Source organism: Chaetomium strumarium (genome assembly GCF_033439665.1).
Source record: "Chaetomium strumarium strain CBS 333.67 chromosome Unknown B0T15scaffold_2, whole genome shotgun sequence".
In the NCBI taxonomy this organism is placed as follows: Eukaryota; Fungi; Ascomycota; class Sordariomycetes; order Sordariales; family Chaetomiaceae; genus Chaetomium; species Chaetomium strumarium.
In genome coordinates, this window is record NW_026944430.1 from 3,011,813 (window position 1) to 3,033,665 (window position 21,853).

At 56.2% G+C, this 21,853-nt stretch overlaps 7 protein-coding genes across 7 annotated transcripts; 5 read left to right on the top strand and 2 right to left on the bottom strand.

Moving 5' to 3' along the window:
- Positions 1–119: 119 nt before the first annotated feature.
- Positions 120–2,187, top strand: B0T15DRAFT_390927 (GTP cyclohydrolase N terminal-domain-containing protein; the record flags this gene model as incomplete). The annotated part of the gene is made up of 9 exons (XM_062864562.1): positions 120–780; positions 820–1,067; positions 1,140–1,182; positions 1,242–1,324; positions 1,374–1,533; positions 1,661–1,823; positions 1,880–1,909; positions 1,971–2,056; positions 2,114–2,187. The coding sequence occupies 9 exons, from the start codon at positions 120–122 to the stop codon at positions 2,185–2,187; spliced, it is 1,548 nt and encodes a 515-aa protein (XP_062724446.1).
- Positions 2,188–4,951: 2,764 nt separating this feature from the next.
- Positions 4,952–5,430, top strand: B0T15DRAFT_392565 (uncharacterized protein; the record flags this gene model as incomplete). The annotated part of the gene is made up of 2 exons (XM_062864640.1): positions 4,952–5,285; positions 5,336–5,430. 2 exons carry the CDS (start codon positions 4,952–4,954, stop codon positions 5,428–5,430), a joined length of 429 nt encoding a protein of 142 aa, XP_062724447.1.
- A 905-nt stretch (positions 5,431–6,335) lies between these two features.
- On the top strand, positions 6,336–7,780 carry B0T15DRAFT_115060 (40S ribosomal protein S1). Its single transcript, XM_062861543.1, has 5 exons — positions 6,336–6,490; positions 6,592–6,676; positions 6,750–6,775; positions 6,858–7,359; positions 7,430–7,780. Exons 1-5 carry the CDS (start codon positions 6,477–6,479, stop codon positions 7,571–7,573), a joined length of 771 nt encoding a protein of 256 aa, XP_062724448.1. The 5' UTR covers positions 6,336–6,476; the 3' UTR covers positions 7,574–7,780.
- A 1,372-nt stretch (positions 7,781–9,152) lies between these two features.
- B0T15DRAFT_390083 (P-loop containing nucleoside triphosphate hydrolase protein) lies at positions 9,153–10,222 on the top strand (the record flags this gene model as incomplete). The annotated part of the gene is made up of 5 exons (XM_062864522.1): positions 9,153–9,267; positions 9,433–9,503; positions 9,583–9,636; positions 9,699–9,860; positions 9,929–10,222. 5 exons carry the CDS (start codon positions 9,153–9,155, stop codon positions 10,220–10,222), a joined length of 696 nt encoding a protein of 231 aa, XP_062724449.1.
- Positions 10,223–10,430: 208 nt separating this feature from the next.
- Positions 10,431–11,796, bottom strand: B0T15DRAFT_483279 (Alpha/Beta hydrolase protein; the record flags this gene model as incomplete). The annotated part of the gene is made up of 6 exons (XM_062866151.1): positions 10,431–10,462; positions 10,531–10,837; positions 10,966–11,161; positions 11,232–11,356; positions 11,421–11,460; positions 11,540–11,796. 6 exons carry the CDS (start codon positions 11,794–11,796, stop codon positions 10,431–10,433), a joined length of 957 nt encoding a protein of 318 aa, XP_062724450.1.
- A 1,942-nt stretch (positions 11,797–13,738) lies between these two features.
- On the top strand, positions 13,739–16,181 carry B0T15DRAFT_524980 (uncharacterized protein). Its single transcript, XM_062868810.1, has one exon. It carries the CDS (start codon positions 13,976–13,978, stop codon positions 16,025–16,027), a length of 2,052 nt encoding a protein of 683 aa, XP_062724451.1. The 5' UTR covers positions 13,739–13,975; the 3' UTR covers positions 16,028–16,181.
- A 941-nt stretch (positions 16,182–17,122) lies between these two features.
- On the bottom strand, positions 17,123–21,561 carry B0T15DRAFT_390537 (uncharacterized protein; the record flags this gene model as incomplete). Its single annotated transcript, XM_062864546.1, has 2 exons — positions 17,123–21,093; positions 21,180–21,561. 2 exons carry the CDS (start codon positions 21,559–21,561, stop codon positions 17,123–17,125), a joined length of 4,353 nt encoding a protein of 1,450 aa, XP_062724452.1.
- Between the last annotated feature and the right edge of the window lie 292 nt (positions 21,562–21,853).

The window sequence follows — 21,853 nt, forward strand, 5'->3', positions numbered from 1 at the left end:
GTTGATCAGATAGTAGGGTGCTTTCGGATCATCCCACCTCGATCCCCTCTTATCGCTGTGCTCCGAGATTTCCACCTGGTTACTGGTATTCTACTGGCCGCTTGCTGGCATCTGGCGTCATGGCATCGTCGGGCCTAGAAGACGTGAAAGAGGCTCTGAAGGTCATCTCCCAGGGGCAGACGAAACTCATGTCCGCAGTCGAGTCCGTGATGCAGCGTGTTGCCGAACTGGAAAAGGCTGAGGGCGAGGCGCACCAGCGTCCGAGCAGCTCCGTGGCCGACGGCATCAAGCGGGCTGAGACACCCCTCGCTGGCGGCTTCACCCCCTCCCCGTCGACGGTGATGCCGGCCGAAGCGGGCACTCAGTCGCCGCCACCGATGGCCGCCTCTCCGGACCTCAAGTCGAGTTTCTCGTCGCGCGTCGTGCTTACTACCTATCCCAAGCAGATCGGCATCAAGCCGTTGCCCTTGGAGTGGGGTGCCGCCGACCCCCTTCAGCGCGGCCCGGTCACGGTGTCCAGGTCGCCGTCCACCATCGGGAGACGGAATGCCATTGGAGCCCACGGCGGCTCGTATTCCATCTATTATGCCTTAGCCGTGGCCAGTAGGGAGCTCAAGGCCGATCACAGGCCCGACTTCACCAATACCGAGCCCGCTGTAAACATCGGGCCATTCCCCCAGTGGTCTGACCCGAAGAAGATCGTAGCCATGGATCCTTGGGGTCACCTGGTACCGTGGATTTACAAGGATATTATCCAGAAGGAAAACGGCATGTTCATCAGTAATGGCCTGGTTCCGCCCGGAAACTAACATCTGCTAGTGGATCTCCGTCCGACCATCGCCGTCACTAAGGCCCACATGAAGTTGCCTGAACTCGAAGAGAGCGTGAAGGGCGGACGGCTTGTTCCCGACGGCAAGGTGTGCCTCAACGACCAAGGAGAGCTCAATGTGACCAAGTTTGCAGTCGAGCCAGTCTGGTATCTTCCGGGTGTCGCGGAGCGGTTTGGCATCGACGAAGGCACCTTGCGGCGCTCGCTCTTCGAGCACACTGGCGGCATGTATCCGGAGGTAATCTTTTGTCTTCAAAGAAAAGCAGAAAAGCAAAACGCGGAAGACCCAGGAAGCTGACGCAGCGCCCAGTTGATCACTCGGTCCGATATCAAAGTGTTCCTGCCCCCTATTGGTAAAACAAACCTGCTCCCCACGCACGGCACCCTCTGACGTGTTCTAACTGAATTGTAGGTGGCTTGACGGTTTACTGCTTCGGTGATCCGGCGAATATGTCTGATCCTTCCAAGAAGCTCGCGTTGCGCATCCACGATGAGGTGGGTGCACATGACTCTACTCCATATGCTTGGCTGACATATCCCGTAGTGTAATGGAAGTGACGTCTTCTGTTCCGACATCTGTACTTGCAGACCTTACCTCATCTTCGGCATTGAAGAGGCCGTCAAGGAGGCGCAAAACGGTGGCAGCGGTGTTGTGATCTACTTCCGGAAGGAAGGAAGGGCACTGGGCGAGGTGACAAAGGTATGTTGTCCGTCAGCCCGGTCTGTCGTCCCACCAGAAGCTCACACAAACACAGTACCGTATGTTGGGATTTCTGGTGCTACCCGGTCCTCTTCGGTGTTTACAATTGGCCATCTAACGGAGATCTGCAGTCGTGTACAACGCCCGCAAGCGCGGGGAAGATCGCGCATCAGACTACTTCAAGCGGACCGAGAACATTGCGGGGGTCAAGGATATGCGTTTCCAGGCCCTCATGCCGGATATCCTGCACTGGCTTGGCATCACCAAGATTGACAGGATGCTGAGCATGAGCAAGTGAGTTACACGTTTATCCACGTGCACCTCTTGAGCTGACCAGTCTCGGCCATCAGCATGAAACATGATGCCATCGTCGGGCAAGGGTGAGTGCTAGATGCTCTAATGCTGCTTCGAGATGGGCCATGCTGACGGTCCATATGATAGTATCCCTATCCATGAGCGAGTCGAGCTCCCGGAGTCGTGGATCCCCGCAGATTCGAGGGTAGAGATCGATGCCAAGATCAACGCCGGTATGGTCCAACAACTGCCAGCTTCTCTTGGTCCCTTCTGACACGACTTCCCCGCAGGATATTTCACGACCGGCCACCGAATGACGGAGGAAGAACTCAAGACTGTGCAGGGCCGGATATGGGAAGAGTAAGCAAGCTTTGCTGACGAATCGCGGGGTGTAGTAGGGCTGACAGGAGACACAGTATCGACCACTAAGGTCCGTCGAGGCTCGTCCGCCGCATACCTCAGGGCAGTGCTGCGGCCCTTGCAGTATAAACCCGCCCGCACCGCTGCGACCCGCGGCATCTTCACGGCCGGTCCATCCAATGCCGTTTTGACCCCGCGCCACGAGGCCAGCAAGAGCAGTTGATAAGAGTAGATTGGCCCTCAGGGTACCCCCATATCCCCGTCCTCCATCCCGTCCAAATACTTTCAGATGTGGCTGCAAGAGGCATTTCGACAGCGACAAGTTGGACTACCCCCACGAGGGCGGGAATAGCAAAGATAGACAAACAGGCTGGAAATACCTATCATCTCTTGTCACGCGCTCACTCGGGCTTTTTCGTACAACCACGAGATCCTGATTATCAACGCAGACGCGATTGTTTGTTATTGGCCAACATTGTCTGTCTATCCAATGCCACCTATCGCCTTTGATCGCCCTGTTTTCCCCGCTTGAGGAGTATCTGATCCTGTCGAGCAAGTCTTGTCTCAGGCTCGTGTGCACACCCCATCTTGGAATTTCGGTGACACCGTACCGAGTAAGGCTGTTCGGGTTTGAGTCGTCTGTTTCCAATTGTTCAACCCCTGAAAAAAGTGTCACATTCCAGGTTTCCTAGGACATTCGTACCAGCCAAAATCGCAAGTTTCGAAAGCTGCTAGGTTGACCGCAAGCCGAGTCTCCCGCTGTCGCTGGGAAATCGTTACGACTTTATGACGTGATGTGCTCTGCTTAATAACCCCTGCTCATTCTGCTTGTTGCTTACCCCTGTCTCCTCGGTTCCAACCTCTGAAGGCTTCCGGATGCAGGAAATACCGTTAGGTCCTCAGTGTTGTACATACATACATGTACATACATACCCGACGGTACTCCGCAGTACACGGAAGAATGAAGTTCTAGTTTATCACCGTTCAAGGGCTTGCATGTCGTGACATCGGACGGTTAGTTCGGATGCTTTTCCAGTCTTGGATCGCGCATTGTTCGTTCCTGAGACTCTGTTTGCTTCACTTCCCTCCCTGGGGTGATGGTGACACGATCCGGATCCGGGGTAGGTTCTTGTTTAGGACGGTAAGCCCGGGCGGTGAGGGAAGCTGCTTTCTCGAAGAGAGCAGAACATCATGCGGCCAACATGCGGAATTGTAATTGGGCATTGGGAAAATCGCGCAGTCTTTGCTTTTTCCGTGTGTTTGGTGCTCGAATGCCCTGGCAGCGGGAAGCAGCGCGCCGGCTGTTGTCCATCCGGGGAGGAAGTCAGCTCCCCACGTCCCTCGTGGGAGCAGGGGAGCCAGTGCGGGCAGCCCCGTTACGCGACGGGGGGTTTATGGAGTCGATTCCGGCAATCGGTCACCGGCCCCTGTCTCTTGTGGTTGTGAGACTTTTGATGATTCCCGCACTTTTCAACAATTGGGCCAGTTGATCGAAAGGAACGGTCAGACACGGAGCAGATTGTCCACCGTCAAATCTCATCCCCCGCCGTTTCCGTGCTCTCCACTAATGGGGAGGCAAGTGTGGTTGCTTCGCAGCACCGGTGAAGTGAATCCCATGAGAAACAGAAGCGGAAGTGGTGTGGGATTGTAACGAGATCTGGACTCTTGGGTCGGGAGATGTCACGAGGTCGGAAACGGAAATTGATGAGCATCTCTTCTAGCGCCGAGGAGCCATGAGCTGCTGCGCTCCGCGTTGGAGACTGTTCTGGGCAAGCATCTGGCGGGATGTTGATCGTGGGCTTGGTGCCTGGGCACTCCTTGACACATGTACAGTAGTACCTGGTGAAAGTGGGCCCGCATCCGACTTCTTGGCCAAGCGTGGCCGGCTTGCCAATGGCCGTGATCTGTGCGGTCAACACCCATGTACCGCCTGCAGGATGCTTCACAGAGCTCCTGAAGTGTCATGTCTTGAATGGCTGGCGTTCGCTTGCCGTACCCACTCGGTAGTGTCTGGAAGCCTGACGGGGCCGCCATGGCGCTCGTCCCCGCCTCTGGATAGTTGGACACCAAATCTGCAGGCGTTCACTTTGGGGGTTGGTTTGTTTGGGTGCCCAAACACCCGAGCTCGGATGCCACGGCCAGCAGTGCTCAAGCTTGTCATACCGGGCTTGTGTGGCTCTGTACGATGTTGCGGCCCACGGGATACCAAGCAGGTGGGTGGTATGGGGGAACGGCCATCTCATAACCGTAGAGTAGTGTAATGTATGTAAGCAACCATTTGCAGCCCGGTACCAGGTTACTAGTACATAGTAGCCCGACCAAGGTGGTGGTGGGGACCGACAGGTGTTGGTCTCGAAGGGCGGTCCAGGCCGGCCAGGGGAGCCAAGACAGGCAACGCCGTCCCACTTGTCGCTTGTGCTTTGCCTTGGTCGAGGAACAACAGATGCGAAATGGCTTAGCCTCCCCTCCCCTGCCAAATAGCTCGTACCATGGCTTGACAAGTGGCAATGTCGCCCGAGACTGCCGTCACTCAATTCGTAAAAAAGTCCAGGTCATCAATGGTATTTCAACCCAAGTGGGCTGCTTTGTTATTAAAATCCTCGTCGGCTTCTGAGATCGCACCCACCCTCCTCCCTGTTCTGTCCTTCTGTCATCACCTTCTGAATATAAGTCAGCCTGAAATTCCAAGAGTCGTGTTAGCCCTCGGCAGTCCAAAGCAAGCGGCCACAACGACGATCTACCCGTCCAACAAGTCAATCAAACTCATGATGCCGTCCTCAATTACTTCCGACTCGGGTCGTATGCAGAGAAGAGATTCGTCGGCCGCGAGGAGGCCAAGGCTCCTCCGGGCAACTGCAACCGAGCCCTCCATCACGACTTCGACCGCCGAGTCGAATGCCCTTGCGACACAGCCAGGCCGAAGAGCAACAGAGCTGTTGACCCGAATGGCCTTCGTCTCCGGCTCGCCACCAGACTCCATGCTGAGATCTACGTCGCTGCTGTCAACTCGGTCACCCATGTTCGACAGCATTGATAGGCAAGGCGACTTGTCATCCTCGCCTGTCAGCCAGGCCTCCTTTGACGACCGCCATCCCCACTCATGTAGGTCTTTTTCGATGTCGTCATTACTAGAACAATGCTGATAAGGTCAGATTCGGGACGATACTTCAGCTTCCCTAGCTTCGACTTATATGAAGCAAGCCAAGAAGACGGAGAGAAGGAGCCATCGGGGACCAAGTCGGTTTGAGGAGCGGGATCCGGATTTAGCAACAGGCCGAGCAGTGGGAGAATCTCAATCGGCGGGCCGTCTTTAGTAACACGCCTGGCTGGCCCGCAAAAAGAGAAGGGCCAGCAGCGCTTAGAGAACGCCAAAAGCTTGTCCGCCCGGGGGAGATGATCGCCGCAAGGCCGCGGTCATCATATCTAGGGCACCAACGGACCCCATGCACCGCGGACGTGGAAGCAACACACGATGAGAACCGGGGGATTCGGTTGGGAAAGCAAGGCGCAGTTACCTTTCCGGCGAGTGGTACCAGTGCCCTCGTCGCTCTGGATACACGAGGCAAGCGGAGGAGAAACAGCGGCAGAAGCAATGATGGTACCCTCCCACGCACTCCGGAGATATATCCAAGGGAGTCGGACCGGGCGATCCCGGCCGATTAGCGGGAAGAGGAACACGAATGGTACTTGACCTCCCTCACCATGGAAGGGTTGTTCAGGTTACTGCCAGATTGGAGAGACAGGGGACAACGGAGCCAAGACTGGGATCGAGGTGGATCTGCAGGATGGAATAGGATGCACCAAGGGGAGAGACCCTTTCATTCACTAGCTTTCCATGTGTGTGAAATGCGTGGTGTGAATGGAGTTCCAGCGCCGCACTGGCAGGTTCGCAAGTAGTAGGACCTTGGAAGCCGAATATGAAATCAAAGTTGAACTCTGCCAGTTGATTGTCTGCTCCATTTGTTTGTGATTGTCGACCTTGCCACATTGGCCCAACGATTTGGTTCCAGCCAAGAAGTTGCAAGATACTCAACTGCTGCGCAATCCCGTCGATGATGCAGCCGCCGATTGAAACGCACGGGCCGCCGAGCCCTAAGATCCGACCAACCAATGAAATCGTTTTGGAGCTGCCCCACATAATGAGTTTTTCCGAAGGTGGGCTGCGCCCACACAACGAAATCACAATTTCGAACCGAGCGAATAAACCCCAAATTTCGTGACCTCGATTCCACGGTCTCCCATACTAACCAAGCAGCACATCTGTCCCGCCGTTGACATCGCTGCTCCGTCAAGATGGCTGTTGGCAAGTACGTTACGCCCCGAAAAGTCGAGTTCTCCGTCGTTGGCACGGTGCCGAGCATTTGTACGGCAACCTGGCGGATTTCCGATGGCTGATGCTCCGGCACAGGAACAAGAGACTGTCCAAGGGCAAGAAGGGCCTGAAGAAGAAGGCCGTGGACCCCTTTACCCGCAAGGACTGGTACGGCATCAAGGTGAGCCGCTATTTTGCCAATCTCGATCGGGTTGCATCGAATACGTTGAAATTGACGCTCTTCGACCAAATAGGCCCCTGCGCCGTTCGCCATCCGAGAGTAAGACCCCCAATACGCTTCCGAGACGCGGGCTGCGCCAGAATGCTTCGAATCACGAAACTGGATTCTAATCTGAGATCAGTGTCGGCAAGACCCTGGTCAACCGGACCACCGGTCTCAAGAACGCCAACGATGCCCTGAAGGGTCGGATCATCGAGGTTTCGCTGGCCGACCTGCAGAAGGATGAGGACCACTCCTTCCGCAAGGTCAAGCTCCGGGTCGATGAGATCCAGGGCAAGAACTGCCTGACCAACTTCCACGGCCTCGACTTCACGTCGGACAAGCTCCGTTCGCTCGTCCGCAAGTGGCAAACGCTCATTGAGGCGAACGTCACCGTCATGACCACCGACCACTACCTCCTCCGCCTTTTCGCTATCGCCTTCACTAAGCGGCGCCCCAACCAGATCAAGAAGACGACCTACGCTGCTTCTTCACAAATCCGGGCGATCCGGAAGAAGATGACCGAGATCATCCAGCGCGAGGCCTCGAGCTGCACCCTCACCCAGCTCACCTCCAAGCTCATCCCCGAGGTTATCGGCCGCGAGATTGAGAAGGCTACCCAGGGCATCTACCCTCTTCAGAACGTATGTGGCGTGTGCGAATCGGTGACGGCGGGCCTGCTTCACAGTGTAGCTAATACGCGGGAAATGCTAGGTTCACATCCGTAAGGTCAAGCTCCTCAAGCAGCCGAAGTTCGATCTGGGCGCCCTGATGGCCCTCCACGGCGAGTCGAGCACGGATGAGCAGGGTCAGAAGGTCGAGAGGGAGTTCAAGGAGCAGGTCCTCGAGTCGGTATAAAGGGGTGTTGATATTGGGAACGCACTGGGCAGGGTTTTCATCAGCAATACCTCTCTGGGGCTTTGGGCTTGCTTTCGTTGCATTTGGCGTGGTATCATGGTACAGTAGTCAAGGTAACGAATTTCTTCCGTCCCGACGGCGGAGCGCGCGGAATCAAAAAGGATGGCCAAAAGACCGTGACACAAGCACCACAGCATTTCGCAGCGAGGGCCACCGCGATCCTTGGGATGGGACGGTCTACGGTACCGGGGGGGAAGGGGGCATTGTGATGTGTCGGGTGCGGGATGTGAGCGGCTCAAAGGGCGATTTGGGGAGCCATAGCAAAGGGTGAATGTGCATCCGGCTAGATCATCCCCAATCGATGTCAACCAACTCAATCTCTGTGTGTTATCCGGTTCCATCAACTGGCTACTACTATCTGTGGGTTATTTGAAGCGAGGAGTCATGGGCATCTGTCCGCTCGAGTGCTGCGGCCATGTGGGCCTTTATGAGCCCAGCTAATATTGAAGTGCTTTTTGCTGCAGCTGAATGAGAAGCAAGAGGCTTTGCAATAAGTCCCGTCAATGGGTTGAGTTTGATGTTGAACGACTTCCGCACTGCAGCTTGCTTCATTACCTTTGGTGTTCAGGACTTTGGGCTGCCAGGAATAAGGGACCTACTAGTACCTTACCTACGGTACTTGAAGTTCTGACTTTGAACTGACACAGTGACACCGAAATCACAACCCGAAGGGCCCACATCCCACGTCGTCCGTTATGCATACTACCCCGACCACCTGCCGTTTTGTCACTGCTTCCATTGAAGCTTTCAATGCACGTCCTTGTACGACCACAGAGCAAGAGTTCCTATTTCGATCTTCATTTTCCATAAAACATTGAGTACATACCGATCGCTCTCTGCAACCACACTGTTAGCTCTGCCCTACAGTCTCTTACATCACATCGCAATGGCTCCTGCGTTATGAATCCGTCTTATAACCAGACCGCCTCTAGCATCTTCAACAGACACCACCATCGTTTTTCTGCGCAGCCCGGCGGGCAAAGGCGGCCAGGTGTTGGATGCAAGCTGTATTCTCAGACTAGCTAGTTGGCTGGTATGGTTTGAGCTATCTCTGTGTCTTTTAGACAGCTGCCGGCTCTCGCTCGGGGTATACTCAGCTGAGGCCAGCCCGCCAGTCCGTTAAACCAAAGCAGTCATTATTGAAATACAACCTGTATTCGTCATGGAGGAGTCTCACGGCCAAGCGGAACGACCCTCCCCCACCTCCAGGGGGTTACGCAGCACTCAGCAGCCCAGTTCTCAGACACAACAACCACCACCACCAGGAGGACGGCAGCGGCGGGGAACATTCATCGTCGGTCCTGACAGCAGCAGCAGCAGCAGCAGCAATAGCAGCCGAACAAACTCAGGCCCCAGCACGGAACCGAGCTCCCCCTTGCCCGGGCAGAAACCGGAGGAGCAACACCACCACCAACAACAACAACAACAACGAAGACCGGAATCAGGAGGAGGAGGGGCTGGGGAGACGGAGACGGCGGTGCTGGACCAGACCCAGACGTGGCCGCCGCACAAGGAGAACATGTACCTGGCCGAGGACAGGGACAAGCGGGTGAAGGCGATCCTGGAGGTCGAAGAGTGGGCGGGGACGGTCAAGCTGGTTGTTATTGGGTCTAGTGGGGTTGGGAAGACGGCGTGTAAGTTCCCCCTTTCTCGTTTTTGCCCCCCTTTTCATGTATTCTTCTTTTCTTTCCTTTTTCCCTTTTCTTTTCTTTTCTTTCTTTTTTTTCTATGGTTAGGGAGGTGAAGCTGAGAGGTCTCACTGACGAGTTCGTTAACTGTTGTTTGTATTTTGCATACAGTGTTGAGGCTGTACTGTGATCACGAGTGGGATCCGAGACTAGCGACTTCGACGATTGGGATTGACTTCAAGGTGAGCTCGCTTTCACAATGGTTCCATTTCTGGCTCGCTTATTACTAGTATGCTGAATCCGCTGGATTGATTTCACCAGACCAAGCGCTTGTTAGTCGGAGACGAGCCGTATAAGGTCAATATCTTTGACACGGTGAGCCTTCCATCTCTTGGGATTTCGACAACGTCCCGCTAACCGGTTCGGTCTTGCTACAGGCCGGCCAAGAAAGGTTCCGCACGCTCTCGGCAAGCTACTACCGCGGCGCCCACGGCGTCATTCTGGTATACGACATCACCAACAGGAAGACCTTCCTGGACCTCGAAGGGTGGTTCCAGGAGGCCAAGACTTGCAGCACCGAAGTCGTGGTTCTGTGCCTGGTTCGTATCCCTCTGTTATCCTAATAAGTGGATCGTGAAATCGACTGACGGTTTGGTTCTGTTCCAAGGTCGGAGCCAAGCTAGACAAGGCCGCGGACGGTGGCCGGGAGGTCACGACCGAAGAGGGCCGGGCGCTGGCTGAGAGCCACGGGGCGCTCTTCTACGAAGTCAGCGCCAAGACGGGGGAGAACTTCCGGGAGCCTTTTGTCGGGATCGTGCAGCGGATTGTGGGCACCCCGGGCCTCTTGGAGGCGGTACGGAGGAAACCGGTGCCCGACACGCTCCGATTGAATAGGGATGATGACTATTACACGAAGCCCATAATAGTAGTGTCGTTGCTGCACTGTTGTCTGAGCGGATGACGGGGAAAGCGATGGACCATGCGTTTGTATTCTCATACCCCACCCACTGTGTTATGGTTGCCGCGCAGTTGGGATTGACTCCGCGCAGATCTAGGTCTATGTTCGTTGATGTATGTAAGCTGCTGGACATTCCGTATACATTTATACAAGAAGCCAAACGCCGCAACCAAGTCACGAGGATACCTATAATGAGCTCGCCTGCTTCTATTCATTCCTTGGGCTCCAAGAACCGAACCACAGCTGCAAGAAACCCCACGGTTAGCAACGAAGGCCCCCCAAATCGGCATTCCAGCACCAGTAGGACTCACCCTGCCTGAACTCCTCCGGCTTCTCCGAGATGACCCAATGGCCAGCGTCGATGTCGACCAGCTCAAACATGGGGAAGAACTGGCCGATCAGGGGAACGACCTCGTCGGGCACGTAGGTGCTCTTGGTGCCGCGGACGAAGAGCGCCGGCTTCACGAAGCGCACCTCGCCCGGGTTCTTGAACGGGAAGTCGCCCATGTGGTCGAGCGCCTTGCCGAGGATGTGGAGTGGCACGCGGAACTTTTGCGCCGTGCTGTCTGGGGAGGAACGGTGCAGGTTGCCGAGGAGGAATTGGCGGATTGGGAGGGACTATGGAACCGTACGGGGGGAGGCGAGTTGTTAGTTGTTGATAAATAGTTGTATTTGTCAAAAAAAAAAAAAAGGAAAGAAAAGAGAAGAAAAAAAAGGAAAAAAAGGAGTCGGATGCTATTTGTTACCTTCTCGTACTGTTCGAGGATCTTGTCAGCCTCGGCCTGGCGGCTGATGTTCGCCTCGTCGATCTTCTTCATGCCCTGGATGTACCGCGCGAAGTCGGAGCCAAGGCGGGCGTCCACGGGCGCGTTGTCTACCGCAATGATGTTGGCAATCATGTCTGGCTCGTGGAGGGCCAGGGTCATGGCTGTTTTGGCACCCCTTTCGTCCGTGATTTTGTGTGAGCGCTGTTCTCGGGCGTAAATGTGGGGGACTGAGAGAGCTTACTTACATCGAGTGCCCAAGCAGTGTGGGCTCCTTCAGCCCATGGTGCCGGATGAAGTCGGCCACATCGGCGGCCATGGCACCATAATCGTGCCGATGATCGTGGGGTGAGTCGCCATGGTTGCGGAGATCCTGGGCGGGCCATTGAGCACAGAACGAGGGAGGCAGTAATAAGGGATTCGGCAGTACCACTCACCACAGCGTAGACATGGCGGCCCAGGTCGCGTGCTAGCACTCTACATCACAACCAACGTAATGTCGTCCGGTTAAGACACGCCCAAGCCGAGCCCTTCCAGCTGATAGAGGCTAACTCACTTACTTATCGTCCGGTTGTTCTTCTTGGACCCAAACAGTCCGTGCATAACGATGATGGGCGAGGTCTGCTTATCTGCCGCAGGCTTTGCCGGCTCATGCAGGTCGTATGCTAGTGGAACCGTAGAGAACGGCGAGGACGTCCGGATGCCGGCCGCAAACACCGGAACCGAGGCCGGAGTCGGGACCCGGATCCGACGAGCGCATCTGGAAAAGGAGGCAGCGCGAAGTGCGGGAGCAGACCGTGCAATCCCCATCATCATGTACCTGAGTGCGTGCAACGGAACGTGCCTCAAAACGCCAAACTCCACCGCCCGGATTATATGAAGATACGTCAAAACAAGCGCAGATTCATCCTATCCAAAATGTGTTGAGATATTCCGCGTGTCGGAGCCGGCGCAATTCGTGAGTCAGATTTCAGGATGCGCACGGGCCATGTACGTCATTTGTTTACTTTAGGCCCAGCGAGGAAAGGGGGAGCAACCGAGCAAGGGGTTGGGTATGCGGTAGATGAGAAATTTCAGGTTACAGAGCAATTGGAGGTTCAACCACTATTCGCAGCTCGGTAGTAGGCGACGTGTATTCTCATCTTCTCGGGTTATATATAATGTTAGGGGCCTTGCAGTCTGTTGCCTTATGTCATGTAGCTGGTTAGTCCACAAACCTAGCGCATGACCCCAAGTCTTGGTCTTTCGCCTTCTGTATCGGCTGTGATCATTCCATTCCATGGCTCTCCCCATCTCCTGTACGGAAGACCCTACCAAAAGTATTCGTACACCGCCTTTCAGCGTTAGTGGTTCTGCCCAGCAGAAAACCCATTGTAACCCGCTAGACTAATTGGACGGTGTACGATTACTTTCGGTAGGAGCATCCGTATGCTTTCCTTAAACTCGGCTTGCTCCCGGGCGAGTTGGCGTTGTCTTGTACGTTCCCACCAAAACCAGCCAAGAACCACTAGTCCAGTCAAAGGGGTAGTGAGGGCGAAGTAGATCCATAACTATGAGGAAATCGTCTGGTCATCTTCCCAACACCGGATGCTAGTCAACCCTGGAAGCCGACCCAACTTGGATAAGCCAGATTGACTTACTTGGCTGAAGGTCAGGGTCTGCCTTGAGCGGTAGCTTACAGTCCCTTAGGCTTGAATCATTGGCCTACCGAAGCTGATCCAGATGTAGGGTTTAAGTTATATGCTAACCCCATCATTGCTCCATGTACGCACCAAGTCGCTTTCATACCAACCCACGTTGCGGCGGCACTCAGCTCGTCATACACGGCCTGGGCTATCTTGAGCAGGCCCGTACAACTTGTTGACATGGCTCTCGGCCTAGTCATAATTGATGGTGCTGAAGGGATGCGGAAGCATGCTGAAATCCTCGTTCTTCATGCGAGCTGTCAGCTTTCCATACGTGGTCATGATGGATGACGCGGCCTCCGCCGCTGTCCAAACTGACGTCCACTGCAGCTCTTGAGTCAGCTTCTACTCTCTAGTGCTGTTCAAGACAGGACAGATGATTCGGTCCCAGGCTGGCGCCATGAAGTGAGCTATAGTAGTTCCTACGCCAGTCCGTTATTTGGCGTTGGGCACCTCTACCTGTGTCAGGGATCCAGTTGTAGTTGCGAGAGCTTCCGACATCGGCAAAGTGGTAGTACATGCCGAATGAGCCTCGAAGGTAACCCCGTGGCTGAGAGCTGGGAAGGCTGGTCGCCTGTATCTCGACCGGGCCACAAGTGTGAAATCATGAAGACAACGCTCGACGCCGGGAAGCACAGAATACCTAGTCTAACGCGTCCTTAATCGGGATACACACACGGGACGTGAAGACGGCAGGAGGACACCCCATTCGACACTCTATGTACTGATAGAGAGAGATATACTAGTAGTAATGAGGCATCGCTTGGAGTGCCACCTGCTTAAATCAATATCGGTCCGTGTATTGCTGAACATTTCCAAGTTCTGTGAGTTCAGGATGAACAAAACGTGGGAATACGTACATATAACCCACATGCACATATGCATACGACTCTACTGGAGTCATTCTGTACGCGGCAGCGTTGCAAATGTTGTGATGCCCCCATTCTCGACATCAATGTCTTGTTCGTCGAGGAAGACTGAAGCGAGAGTCCACAATCTCGAAGCTTGGTATGTGTACCCCTGCAAGCTGCGACCCCACCCGATGGCCCCACAAAGCCATCGAAAATTGCCCACAGTTGCCCCGCCTTTCACCTTGTCCACCGCACCGCACCAGCAGTTCACTTGGATCAGAGCCGCACTGTAGCCCGCCAGCCCGCGCCCGAAGCTGGAACCCCAAACCCTGACACCTGGAGCTAGCCTAGAGACCCAGCACACTCATCAGTTCTCCCGAAGGTGGAGAAATCCGACCGAATGCACAATACCAACGCTAAACGGGCATCAACCTCAACCTCCTTCCCACCGCCGTCATGGGAGACGCCTCCGTCGTCGCGCTTAATTCCCTCCTCCGGAGCGCCTCCATCGAAGACCATGCCGAAGCACTCAACCTCGCAAGTGCCGCCCTGCGCGCTGCAAAGGGCCGTGGTGCCGACCTGGCCACAGCCCAGCACACGCGCGTGGTCGCGCTCCTAAACCTCGACCGCTTCGACGATGCTCTGCGCGCCATTGCCGAGGGCGGCGATGCCCTCGAGAAGATTTGCGTGTTTGAGAAGGCGTATGCGCTCTACAAGACGGGCGACCTGGACGGTGCGCTGGCGGTGCTGCGGGATGCCGGTGGGGATACCGGCGTTGGCACCGCGAGGGCGCAGAGGGCCCTGAAGCATGTGGCCGCACAGGCGTCCTATCGCGCTGAGGATTTTGAGCGGGCCGCTGCCCTCTACCGGGAGCTGAGTGCGGACGATGGCGGTGCGAAGTACGGCGAGGAGAACGACCTGCGGATCAACCTGTCTGCGACCAATGCGCAGCTCGAATTCCAGGGCAAGAGCTGGGCGGTGCCGGAGCAGGAGAAGCAGCCGAGCCGGGAGGATTTGGAAGCCTTTGAGACGGCATACAATGCTGCCTGTGGCTGCGTATCCCGCGGAGACTTTGCCAAGGCTGCTGTCTTGCTCAAGCGCTCGAGAGATTTGTGCGAGGCGACCGAAGACCTGAACGAGGATGAGAAGAAGGCTGAGTTGGTGCCTATTCTTGTGCAGCAAGCCTACGTCTACACAAAGCTTGGGAAGGTGGACGAGGCTACGAGTCTTCAGAAGTTGATCAGCCTTGACGACATCCCAGATGGTTCCACAAAGGTTGTTGCCCGAACCAACGCCCTAGTGCTTCAAGCTGAGAGCAACCCCTACATGGCACAGAGGCTGGCCGAGTCTTTGCCAGAAATCAAGGGAAACGACAGGCTCTTTGAGTACCAGAGCTCTATCCTGCGACGTAACAAGTATATCCTTGACCTTCAGATGCAGAAATTTCCCGGTGTCCAGAAGTCCACGTCTCGAATCCTCTCGAAAGAGCCTGTCCCGGCCATCTCCAGTTCTAAGTGTGACCTAGGAGTGCTTGGTGCCGCGGCTGCTAGCCGGCTCCAAACTGGCCGGGATGCTCTGCGCCACATTCTTCCTCTTCTCGAAACTCGGCCCGACGACGTTGGGCTCCTACTCACCGTCATCCAACTCTATGTTCAGCTCGAGAACCCGGGCCCCGCCATCAATCTCCTCGAGGCATTCCTTAAGCGCCTTGAAACGGCCACCACACCCGATCACGCCGACGTGCGCTTCGCCCCGGGTCTGGTTGCGTTGGCTGTGTCCCTCTACCGCACCCAAGGCCGGCACTCAGCCATCCGCAGGGAGCTCGCCAACGCCGCGGCACACTGGCAGAAGAAGACGGAACGATCCTCCCCTTCGGGGCCCGGCACCTCGCTCTTGCGCGAGGCAGGTATCGAGCTGCTGCGCTCATCCCACCCAGCCGACCTCGCCGCGGCAGGCGAGGCCTTCTCCCACCTCGTGGCCGCACAATCCGCCGACCGTACCGCCAAGGCAGGGCTTGTAGCCAGCCTCGCCACAACCGATTTTTCCAAGGTTGAGCCCTACCTTAACACCCTCCCATCAGTCGAAGACCTCACCCGCGGTGTTGACGTCGCCGCGCTCCTCGAAGCAGGGGTCGTGGTAGCACCCGCCCCGGCACACGCCCAGCCAGCGCGAGGCAAAAAGCGGCCGCTCGAGGCGGATCTCCAGGTTACTAGGGAGAAGCAACAGCCGGCAGCCAAGAAGCGGCGGAGGAGGAAGCTGCCCAAGTCGTACGACCCCGACAAGCAGCCTGACCCGGAGCGGTGGCTGCCACTGCGCGATCGCAGCAGCTACCGGCCCAAGGGCAAGAAGGGCAAGAAGCGGGTGGCCGAGGCGACACAGGGCGGCGTCGTACGCGATGAGGAGACGCTTGAGCTTGCCGGCGGGGCTGGGTCCGTGAAGGTGGAGAAGGCGCCTGCGGGAGGCGCTGCCGGAGGCGGCGGGAAGAAGAAGAAGAAGGGAAAGAAATGAGCGTTCCGCCCTAGGGAATTGAAGTCTACAACTCGAGTTCCTCAAGTACTGGCGTCTATGAAACCGCCGAGAGTCGTAGGCGCCGCTTGGATTGGTACATATGAGATGAGATAGACATGAGAGGTGGCCGAGTAAAAAGCATAGGGATTTTAGAATACTCTGGATTCCATAAGACTGCTCAGTAACGGTCTATCGTGACTCAAATCCTACCTATCTACCTGATGGTACCCTTCGAAAAACCAAGCCTGACCCTCCTGACTTGCGCCATACCCCTTTTCTGCCGGTCCGTTCCCTAACAAAAAAACCCAGACCAGCAAGCCAGCCGACTTTCAAACCAACAAACCACGACGACCTCGACATGTGAGGGTCGCATAGAACACCACGATCCTCATAGGCACAGGGAGACAAAAAGAGAAAGGGATTTTGAACGACTGCCTCGCTTTCATGCCCTCCCTTCGATGCCGTCCACCGACAGCTGAAACCTCACCCACAGCCGTTGTTGACCGGCTATTTCCAACAAGCGGACGACGGTTGGCCAACCGGGCCGAGTTAAAACCACTGGCCGTTCTTCACTTCGACGAGCCCTGCAAGACCTATATCCGGGTTTATCCTGCCCGCCAGAAAAGAGAAGGGGAAAAGTGGGAAAAGGAAAACGGAGATTAAAAGGAGTGTAGCCGTGTGGGAAACGTAATGGATCCGCCAGGCGCGATGTGTAAACCGCGCCGGTTGCCGATTGTAGACCGAGGAAGGAAAGCGGAGGAAAAGCAATAGGAAAAGCAAATGGAAAAGGAAAAGCGGAACGAGCGTTGTACGCGTGAGCATGGGTGAAAAATGGGGAGAGATGGAGAGCCAAGAGAGCGACAGAAAATCTATAAGATCCGGGCCTTCGTCGGATCCTCCCTCTTTTTGATGTTCTTCCTTTTGCTTTTCTCTTCTCTTGCCGTCGAGCGTGTCCACGTTACAGTACATTATTACAATGCGGATGCCGAAAAGGGGGACCGTCATGAATCAAATCGAATCGAAAGGACGTTAAGGGAATGTGAGAGAGTTGAATCCCACGATCACTTGGCGACCGAAACGAAGAGGTGGTAGGGGCTAGGCGCTGACAGCCTGCAACGGCGGACTCGGGAGCGGGTCGCTGCCCTCAGTCGTCTCCTTCTGCTCGACCTCTCTATCATTATCATTGGATGTCTCGGCAACCGGAGACGACGGCGGTTCCGGGGTGAAAAACACCGTATCGCGGCCTTCGCGACTAGGCGGCGGGCTGAGTTCAAGGTACTCGGCGCCGTCTTTGTCCGCGCTATCGTTGCTTGCCTCCACGATCGATGCTTGCGATTGTTCCCGTTCCCGCTCCTCCTCGCCGTCAATAGGCGGCAGAGGCGTGTGCCGTCCTTCAGAAAAGCTGACCGCAGCATCGCTGTCCTCGTCGGATGGCAAGGTGAGGTTACCGCCCACGGTCCTGTTGGCAGCATGGGCAGACGAGAACTTCCGGTGCAGCTCCCTGAAGCTGCGAGCCGTCGCGGTGCTCGCGCTCGCACCTGACCCACGATGCTCCCGATCGGAGACGGACCGTGCCGTAAGAATCGACTGGAAATCCGTACTTTCCGCCGCGGCGGTGCGACTGCTCGCTGCGTCGTCTCGCTGCATTCTCTGGCGGATGCGCTCTTCGGAAGCGAGGGCTTGCATCTGCAGCTCGTTACCGAAGGTGATCACCGAAGCTTTCTTGCCGTGCACAACGAAAGATCCGGTGCCGCGCGGTAGAACATCCGGGGCGTCACGGTTCGCGTCATCGGACAGCGTGGCGTTTGACGTCGAGTCCTTGGCTCTGCGATGCCGGTGGTGCGAAAGGCCAGCGCCTTCTCGGAGTGTGCGCTGCAGGCTGCGGCGGATCTTACTCCTGTCGCCCCGATCTCCAGGCGTGCCGCTAGCAGGACGTTCGCGCCGCTCAAGGCCCTCTTCCGTGTCTGCGCCGCTGCTTGTGACCCTATGATCAGATGTCCGCGAAAGCTCAGGCTCAAGCAGCCCTGTTTGTTCCAGTAAGTCCCGCTCGTCTGCATCCACGTCATCCGAATGGTCAAACTGGGACTTCTCGGGCGATGCGGACGAAGTCGCCTCGTTTCTCGTTGGCGTGGCTGGAATGGATGACTCAGATCCAACTGATGCAGAGACCGAGGATTTGAGGGGATCGTTGAGCTCGGACACTCTCCAGGAATCCTCCCGGCTAACGGTTGCACTGGTGGGCGGGGTTTGGAAGGTTTCTTCGACGGCTGAAGAGCTGTCGTCGTCGTCGGACTTTGCGGTGATAATGGAACTTCTTTCCCGGGAGAGTTGGACCGGAGACCGTGGACTTTTGTGGGCAGCTGAGACCTGGCTGACCTTGGACTCCTCCCTCGTGATCGGCTTTCCGAGGTCAATCTGTGTGTCTGAAGACAGGTTAACTGACGGCCCTTCTTCCTCGAGATCCATCTGCAGGATGTCACGGTGACATTTTAGCTTCCAAATCTCCATCCGAGTCCATTTCAACTGCGCTGCCATCCGTGCTGCTGACAGCAACATTTGCTCTCTTGTCTTTGGGGAAATCGGGGCCAGGATCTGGAGGTGTCTCGAGTTCCGCAGCTGAGATTCAAGAACCGCCTCAGCCTCCTTAAGCTTCTCATCGTAGTCGACAATCTTCTGGCGCATGATATCCCTCCGAGCCGTAATGATATCCTGAGCCATCTTGTGGTCTATCCGACTGCGAGCGACAGTAACCTCACCGTTCGGTGTTTGAATGACTTGAACGTTGCCACTGCCCGAACCCCTGATGGCTCGCCGGCTCTGCCCGTCGTAGTTACCTCCTATTATGCCTCGCATCCGGACGCCGGATGTCCTGAAGGCGGCGGCATAGTTGAGTTTTGCCAACCAGTCGTTCATCTCCTCGTCGTCTTCCGCGAGTAGGACTTCCTCGAAGCCGCCGTGTCTGACATACACAAAGGCGTGCTTGTGCTTGTTGTAGCTTGAATCCAGCAGCGCCACCGCACCGTCTGTTGACATCAGTCCGTCGGGCTTGAACTGATCCAGGGGTGGCTTGAAGATGCACGGATCGCCATCATGGCCCTTCCTAAGGTGATCCTTCTGCTGGTGCATCAATCCCTTGACCCAGGTTGTATTGCGGAAGAAGTAGAGTTGAGCACCGGTGAGTATGGCACCCCATTCCTGCCAAGGAGACCTTGTCCTCTTCTTCTTGGTGTCCTTCCGCCACAACAAACCGACCTTGGTGATCTTGATGTCGACAATGCCAGGGTGCGCCGCGTCCGGATTTGTGGCCGTCTTTTCCGTCATGAAGGCCTCGGGACGTGATCTTGCCGAAATTATCTGCAACACGCCGGTCTTGAAGAAGGTCCTCTGGAGCTCCTTCATGTTGAGAGACTTTGAGGTTCCGAGGTAGCTGTAGGGGTCATCCAGTTGCATCACTTCCTTCAGGTTCGGCCTAAGCAACTCCAGCCTGTTCTCAAGGATGAGCGCATATGGGTCTACCGGCTCCTTTGCGACCCTCTTGGCCGGATCGGGAGCGCCGTTTGGAAGTATTGACCGCTTCCTGGCCTTCTGGACACTGATGCGGTCGCCATTGATATCTAGGTCGTCCTCAACGCGAATGAAGGGCGTGTAGGTGATGTTGTCGTAGAAGACCTCGAGTATCTCCTCAAAGATGCCTTCCCCTCGCGTGTTTTTCAGGTAGTCGGCTTTTTGCATCTTGTGCTTGTTGTTCTTGTTAAATACATCGGTGTGGAGGATAAGGAGAGAGAAGGCGATGAAGTAGGCCTGGTCAGGTGAGGAGTAGATCCCAGGATTGCATTCGTGGTAACGGTTGGCAAAGGCTTGCAGGAAGCGGTCGATCTGCTGAGTTTCCTTCGGCAACTCCGCTTCCATCAAAAGTTTCCTTAAGGCCATGTCCATAGGGTCACCAAAGAACCTGAAGCCACGCATATAACTTCTTAACACCGATAGGGAGAAGGGGTCGGTACTCTTGGAGAGGGCGGCAGCCACCACACTCCGGTTGACAACCTCTAGCACACGTTCAAGGTACCTTGCCGGCGTATCGTCATCCCGACGCTCTGGTAGAACGACCGAGTCCCGAGGTAGCTGCAGCGAGTTGTTTTTGGAGGCGTTGGAGCCGGGTGTCACGGGTGTTAAGGAGCCCTGCCGAGCGGACATCATTTCTGAATTCTGCCGGAGCCGGCTAAGGCCGAGGAGGTCACCAAAACTCTTTCGTCCTATCGAAAGTGATGTCCTGGTAGTTGGAAGCGCCAAGTGCTCATCTACCGACTCCCGTGGCGAATTCCTCCCAAGCGAGCTCATAGTAGAGGACCTACCCCTTCTGTGTATGTAGCTCCGGGTCGGTGAGGACTGCCCGGATTGTCTCGAGCTGGGTCGAAACAGCGCGGTTGCGGGGGATGCGGCGGGCCTGCTCACCGTAGCGGCAGCTTGGTTCTGGGGAGGCGGGGTCCTGACACCATTTCTTGATGGTGTCCTCGATTCCGTCTGGGCGGACTGGCTGGCCCGAGAAATGGTGGCAGAGGACCCGCTGGCGGCAAACGAAGAACTCGAGACACTCGCGTTTTGCGCGAATGATGGTCGGTTCTTCGGTTGGAGGTGCGAGATAGGGAACAAGGGCTCGGGTTGTTTATGTTTCCTGCGTCCAAGTCTGAAGAAGGCCGTTGTCGAATGCGCCGTTTGGCTATTTGCTACACTACCCCCGTGGGACCTGTCACCGGAGCTGGCATCCGACCTCGAGGACTCGGAAAGCCTATGGGGAGGTAGCGCTAGTGTCGAAGGGTGGCTGTCCGTATGAGCGCGCAAGGACGATGGCCGATTAGTTTCGTCGAATGACACGGTATGTTTGCTACCGGTGCCATCCTCGGGAAAACGTGGCTCATGGCCAGCAGGTCGACCGTTTGCTTCATCAGCCTCCCCGGTCCTGGGCAGTTCCCCAGACCGGCGGAGTCGTGATGTGAAGTTCATCCGCGAGGGCTTCTTTCGGGGCGCGACGGGATTGAACGCCGGCGCCGTGGTGATGATTTCAGGAGCTGCGAATCCATGGGTTAGTCTCCCAACTGAAAACCGGGTCTCGCTCAGGCTGGGCAACGTCTTAACGCGAGGGAGGGGCACGTACGGCGCGGTACAGGGGGGGGTTTCTCCGATGCCGCCGCATGGAGCTTCGCCTTCGCGGCCAGCTGAGAGTCTGACGCGTTGCGAAATCTCAACATGGAAAAGCGCCGGTGCTTCTGTGTGTAATCGGTGGCGGCGGCTGTGGACCCGGAGCCACCGGAAGGTTCGATTATCGAGGGAACGGCATGACTTGAGGCTACAGAAATGCTATCTCGAGGGAGGTCGGCGGGAGAAGGCGGAGCATTAGGCTGGGCAGAGTCCTCTGCTACAGACGTCAGGGTGGGCAGGTCGGCGGCAGATCCGGAGTGAAATGGCGGCTGCTTCGGGGTGGGCACCGCGAGGCTATCGAGCAGCGAATGACGCCGCATGTCACTCTCGCTGGCCATATTGCCGCGGCGTCGTAGAAACGGCATGGCTAGAGGTCGCTGCGCCTGTCATAATCCATCGGGACGCAGAGGATGCCGGGCCACTCGATCCACTCCGCAACTTCCAGCTCGTTGACAACTGGGTCAGGGGCCCGCTCCCAATCAGCCGTCGCGTGCAGGTGGCGGTTGCGATGTGCTGCTAGGAAACGAGCGAAGTGATGCGAACGACGCAAAACGCGGACACAGTTGGCTGACGGTGCGGTGTGTGCGTAATCGCAGTCGGAATGAGGTATCGTCTCGAATTCCAATTTGC